We start from the raw sequence: 6,755 nt of genomic DNA on the forward strand, positions 1-6,755 counted from the left end.
CGCCTGTTAACAAGCGTACTTTAAATTTACGTCCAGCAACAAGCGTACTTTAAATTTACGCCCGACTATATTAGAATTTGGGATTTGGTCGCGACCATATTTGGTCTGGAATTTGATCTTTGGTTGGGATTTGATCTTTACTCCGTCCCACTGTGTTACGATCTCATCCCAAATTTTTGGTTATACTCGCCCACTGTGGATGCTCTTAGGGGTTTATTTGTACACCTACTTTGCCCCACTCCACCTACGAAATCGAATCTAGTGGCTGGTTTGGTTCCAAGCCGCCCCCAGATAGGCTCCAAAGTGGAAATCCAAACACCATTTTGTTTTCTGTGCGGCTAATATATTTTATTACACAACGGTTAGAGTTAGGTCATTAGCGATTCAACACAACGGCTAATATGTTTTCCGTGCGGCTAATATATTTTAATCTAGTAGCTTTTGTTTTAAGCTTTTTTTTTCTGTCCAGTTTCATTAGCGATTCAACATTTTAATCAATCCTGTTAAAGGGGCGTCATGATCCATTAGAGGGACGGCAACCTAATAAGATAAAAAGGGTCATTACATGGTAATTCATGCCACCCCTTATCAAAAAAAAAATGGAAATGACCAATTAATCCTTATTATTAATAATCAAGATTAGTGATGATAATCAAGATTAGTGTTGATAATCAAGATTAGCGTTGATAATTAATTTTCACTTATAGTAACTCTAAAATCAGATTTTTAGAGTTGAAAAAAAAAGTTATGAGGAGAAGAAAAAAAACATTTTTGTGAAACCTTAGATTTTGATTCACTCAACCAAAATGAGTGATTCCAGTGACAAATTTGAGATGGATGAATCTCTAAATTAATTCCCATTAGCTTTTTGTCGCTCAAAATTATCTAAAGTACGTAAAAAAATCGAAACTTTTAAAATTTCAGAAGAACTTACGGTTGGAATTTAGCTCGTTACCAACCGTAACTCTCAGTTACGGTTCCAAAAGTATCGAATACCAACCGTAACTGGTTCAATTTGGGGAAAACCCAATCGTAATACCAGTTACGGTTGGTAGAATGACAACATATAGCAACCGTAACAAATTACGGTTGGTAACTAATGAATCGAGATCAACCGTAATTAACCTACGGTTGATAACATCAACCAAATCTATAGTTACGGTTCCAATTGGAGTTATTACCAACCGTAACTCACATGCAACACAGAAATTTCAATTTCAATTTTGATCCAAAACCCTAATTTTTGATACAAAACTAACTTAAATCAAACACAATAAACAAAACCCTAACTGGGTCTTTTGGAAATATAGTTTTCAATCAACGATTATCAATTTTTCAAATCGCTGATTAATCGAGGACGATGAAAATTTCAATTTTAATGGAGGAGGAGAAGAGAAGAGAAGATGAAAAAAATCAAAAAAACTGTTTTGATTTTTCTGATTCCATTAGGTTAAAAATAGGAGTAGGGTAATCTGGTCAATTTACATTCCCTGTAGGACATCTCCTAACCAATAAGAGGGACATTGCTATCACCTTGCCGCCCCTCCAATGGAACATGCCGCCCTTTAACAGGATTGATTTTAATAGAAATTAAAAAGGGGTTCCGGTGGTTTAATGATTAATAACTTTAACCTCTTCGGGATATTGTTTAAATGAATCTTAACTTATATGCAGGTATATAGCGGTATATAACTCAAAAACTTTATTTATAAGTTTAATGTTTTCGATACAATAATGTGTAAAAATGTTGGCGTGCCATTGTAGACTGGCAGATAGGATGAGGAATAATGAACATCATGGTGGCAGGTCTCTACTAGATTAGCACTTTTGGGTCGAGGATCAACTACAAGACTTTTACGAAGTAGTATATTCTTATTCATAGGCTGGTAACCTATTATGCGTCGGGTTTTATTTGTGGAGAGGATTAATCGTCCATGGGCAATAATCGTCGTATACATGCTGGCTGAATGATGAGGACGGTCCTATTGGAGGAGACCACGCTCGATTGACAGTTTGATACTGGTCCATGACTGTATTGTAGAGCCTCTCTTAAACCTTTGCAGGAAATTTTAATGTAATTCAAATTCTAATTTGGCTTTCTGTTTAACGTTTAACCCTTGCAGAATGTCGCAAGCTTTAGATATTATTGAAAGCTTGCACTTGCCGTTCTTGCGGTGCATATGGTGCAAGGATATTTGGCAGAAGTCTGGGTTCAGCTCCCAAATGATATTCCAGGAAATCATAAACATGGGAAGGTGAGGCAAGTTAATATTGAACTGCAACTGTTACTGACTCCAAGGTTTTCAACTAAGATACAAACTGGTTTTACTTCCAACCCGAATTGGATGTTTTCAACACTTTAGCACATTTACAGCGTTTGCTTTCTTGATGATATGACCAACTTATTATGTATGTAGAATGGACCAAACATGCTACCGTTTCAGGTCATTGATATTTTCGTTTGTTGTCTGCCCCTGTTATTTGATATGTACTTCAGCACTTGTTGCTCTATGAATTGATCTGATTAGTAAGGTTTAGTTTGGGTCATGGCATACCAATGATCACAAACAGTAAGGCAGTTTGGTTTGGCCTAAACAGCAATATGAGTGAGTGGAAATTCCAGACTAACTGTTAGACAATATAGGTGGAGTTGTGGTTTGGAAGTGTGATAATATTAGCTCTACTGGGAATGTTGGATGGAAAGATCTGTCTGTAAAGATTTGTTGGTTCATATGGAAAGGTCGTTGCTTAGATTTTTTTCATTCTGCATCACCAGCAAGAACAATCACACTAATTGGAAGAACCCAGAAAAGCTCTCCCACAACTTAATCGTTGATGAATTAATCGAACTCTAATGCTATTTTACAAAACTTTGTTGCAATTCTCAAAGCATGGTTGGTTGCCGCAACTAAATACTCTAGCTGATCTTTGTCTTACAACCTTGAGTGGGGGCAACACAACGATACCACACCCTGAATGCTGTATTTTTGCAAAATACTCTGTGATGCAGGTTTCCAACACGAATGGCTAACATAACTTCTTTATCATTGGTGATATTAGCCGAGTAAGCATACAATTGTCTGGCTGGGATGAATGAATTACCTATTGATCAATTAAGGATAATTAAGAGGAACTAATCTCAGTTAGTAAGATGAATAGCTACTAGTTGTGTAGACGCAGCATGTAAGACAAGTATAATTCATATGCTTATGATAAATGCCAGTTGTTTACATTAAGGAATTTAGCTGTGGGTTGACTTGAGAAATGGGAAAAGAAGAAGAAGAATTAGCTAAACAGGATGAATAGATATTAGTTACTTACATTCTTCTTGTTTCCATGTCTAGCATTAAAAAAATTAATCACTCATCTATGGGTCGAATAAATGAATGAGGAACAAGACAATGGCGTTCTGAAACAATAAGAACTGAGATGTGGCAGTGAAAATTAAGATTCACGATATTTATTAATGAGAGTGGAGATGAAAAATACATAACAATACAACTTGGTGAGTTAAAAAGGTATATTTATTAATTTACATAAGCTTAAGAAGGGGTAAAGGAATTACAGTTTACCTGGCTGGATCAACTTCAAGGGCACGATCACAGCTTTACAGGAATGAAGAGATGCTCCTCTTTCACATAGTACAAAGTACTTAAAGTTTACAGAATACCGAACCTCAATAACTTACAGCAGCTTAGATTCCGAAACCACCTGTTCAAAAGCAATCAGAAACTCATGCATCCTCAGTCTTCACTGGTGCCCAGCTTGCTCCAGATGAAGCTACTCTTCTGGCATGTGTTATGGAACCAATCAGATATCCCGTCAAAGCTCCAATCACCAAAAGACCCATTCCTTTCATGTACCATGAAAAATAACTTTTTCCCACTTCTAACTTATTTGAAGCATCCTCAACTCTCTTTGTAGTTCTGCCTGATGCCAGAATTTCCACCATGTCGTGTGGCTCTCCGTCATGGTTTCCAACAAAGGTAAGGGTTAACTTTTCCTTCGTAGCAAAAAGTCGCGTATACCCAAATTCTCCTGTACGGAACAAAGACCTTTCAGGTTGAGGGAAGATTGGGTCCGTCAGGTGGTTAGGCCTTGGTGTCCATATAGGTTGCCAATCTTGTCCCCCCATTCCAATCACAACATGTACTGGTAAAGCTTCATTTTCCTCCCCACAGGTGAAATTCTTCATCGGACAGAACCTTTCATACCTATGAACATGACCCCACATTGCTAAAGTCACCTTGTTCTTCACAAACAGAGGCTCGTAGTGTTCTAACATTCTGTTCCTCAAGGGGGCATCCCTATTCTCATTACTAGTTGTATACATTGGTCTGTGGCCTTGGACAACAATGAAAGGTGTCTTCTTTCGATTGACTGTCTCGAGATCGTGCTTAATGAAGTTATATTGATCACCGCCTGGAAGAAAATTAGTCTCAGTTGACATATACACGAAATGCACTACCCCACTGTCAAACGAGTAGAAAAGGTTACGAGTTGCAGGAGCACGAGTTCCAGTTGGTGATGAAGAATTCCCAGGCATATTAAACTTGAGGCTGTACGGGACCCCACACTCACCACCACCATCCTTACCATAAGAAGCCCATTCTGGCTTCCAAGGCTGTAATGGCCAATCATATTCGTGGTTTCCAATGCACACATGGTACGGGACCTTAGATGCAACAGGTTCAATTTGAGTGAAGAATGTGTCCCATAACCACGAGTAGCCTCTTGCGTAGCTAATGTCTCCGATATGAGAAATAAAAGCCGGCTTGTCACCAAGGGCTTCAATGTCACGTAGAATCCATTTCATGGTTGATATACTTTCATCTTGCGTGCGGACGAAGGTTGAATATGGGGTTGCGGTTCCCATGTCGCCGAATAAAAATGCGTTTGTCTCATCTGAGCTCCTAGCACGTGACATGAAGCTATGAGTCGCACTCCAACCTCCTGCATCGCTTCCAACCTATCATGACAAACATGGAACGAACCAGTCACTAAAAAACAAACTGGATGTAGAAAGCTGTAATCCGTCATGAGAAACAACATATATTAGTGCCTTAGAAGATAAAGAAGATGTGCAAGGCAATCTATCTGTACAGACACTAATGTCTAACCACTTGTAGACAAAAAGATAGCTAACTCAAAAAGTAGTTTCCAAATTTGGTGCACAATTGAAGAAAACTCAAAGTGATCAATTACCATACTCTAATGCTTATGCCTCAGCAACCAGTTCTGCTACCCCATGAGTATTTTGAGAAAGACTCCCCTACCTACATACTTGCTTATTTGTGTAACCGTTCTACCATCGTCTTCTCAAAAAAATAATTCAAACCGCCATAAATGAACTCGAAAGTTTTCACAGGAAACTCAAACCTCTCATGAATTAGTTTTATGTGAACAACAATACTTTATTTTTTCTTGATTGGTATCCAACAATATTAGTAGAATATAGAATGGAAACAAAATCAAATTCCTTGCATGCTGATGGCGGGTTCTGTATACTATATAAACACACCAACACACCAACACACAGAGGATCAAGGACAAAACTAGAGCATTTTTAGAAATTACTACGATAAATTAACCAAGAAACAAATACATGAAGTCTTCCAAAACTAATAAATGAACTAAAAATGGCAAAAAAAAGAATTAAATAACTCTCAATTACCTTGTAATAATACCTTTTCTCTGATTTCAAGTTGTTGATGACTCCATCATGAATAAAACCAGGATCTCTCCACCCAATACTAGTATTAGCAGGAGCATCACACATATCTTTCCTCTCATACCTGCTCACTATAGTCTTCACAACCTTATTCATGGCACCTTCATCTCTTCCATACTTAACATAATTCTCCTTCCCATCTTCTGTAATAAACATAACCCTCATTTCATCTTCATTATCTGTAAAAGCCAAATGAATTTGCTGTGGTCCATTACCAGTTTCAAACCCTAATTCCTCAGATTTCCCTAATAAATGCTTTGTTCCTGGTAATGGATTATGATCATGATCAACTTTTTCCTTATCAACCTCATCTTCAGTCCATCTGAATATCCGAAACTCATAATTTGATCGAAGATTAACCAATGGAAGGTCGATTGAACAAGACCCGGATTTCCAGTTCTTACAAGAAGATAGAAAAACATAACCAATCCACTTATTGTGTGATGAATTTGGTGGTGAATATATACCCAACCAATCCAAATCTGATGGAGATTCTATTCCATTCCACTGGATGTTAACTGAATCACCTGATTTGGCTAGGGTTTTGGGAGTGTAAGTGATGGAAACTGAAGAAGATGAGTTTGCAGATTGTACTGTAGAAATGATAAACAAGCAGATGAAGAAGAAGAAGAAAAGGGACATTGAACGAATCATTTTCGAGAAGATCAAGCGAGAGAGGTTTGAACCATTAGAAATGGAAGACGAAAATAAGTATATTCGAATTAGAAATGGTATTATTTTGGAGGCACAGCTGACGTGAAGTAGAAGATTGGGCAGACAGCTCCGCAATAAATAGACTATGTATAGTACAGTAGTGGTACCCTAGTGGTTGGTATCCCGCATCTTTGGAGATCGGAACATGGCTGTTTTTACGGGGTACCAAAATGCATACAGTGGTTTGGACTTGGAACGGTGCTGAATATGTTGATTTTTGAAGAACAAGTGGCGTTTATGAAGGGAAAGAACATTCATGAAAATATTGTCTTGGCTTCTGAGTTAATCAATGAGATTAATGTGGCAAGGA

General features: G+C 37.8%; 1 protein-coding gene across 1 annotated transcript; it reads right to left on the reverse strand.

Moving 5' to 3' along the window:
- Positions 1-3,432: 3,432 nt before the first annotated feature.
- Positions 3,433-6,497, reverse strand: LOC113309755 (probable inactive purple acid phosphatase 2). Its single transcript, XM_026558270.1, has 2 exons — positions 5,675-6,497; positions 3,433-4,969 (listed from the first exon to the last, which is right to left on the reverse strand). Exons 1-2 carry the CDS (start codon positions 6,383-6,385, stop codon positions 3,734-3,736), a joined length of 1,947 nt encoding a protein of 648 aa, XP_026414055.1. The 5' UTR covers positions 6,386-6,497; the 3' UTR covers positions 3,433-3,733.
- Positions 6,498-6,755: the final 258 nt, after the last annotated feature.

The sequence above is a fragment of the Papaver somniferum genome, chromosome 9, assembly GCF_003573695.1.
Source record: "Papaver somniferum cultivar HN1 chromosome 9, ASM357369v1, whole genome shotgun sequence".
Taxonomy (NCBI): Eukaryota; Viridiplantae; Streptophyta; class Magnoliopsida; order Ranunculales; family Papaveraceae; genus Papaver; species Papaver somniferum.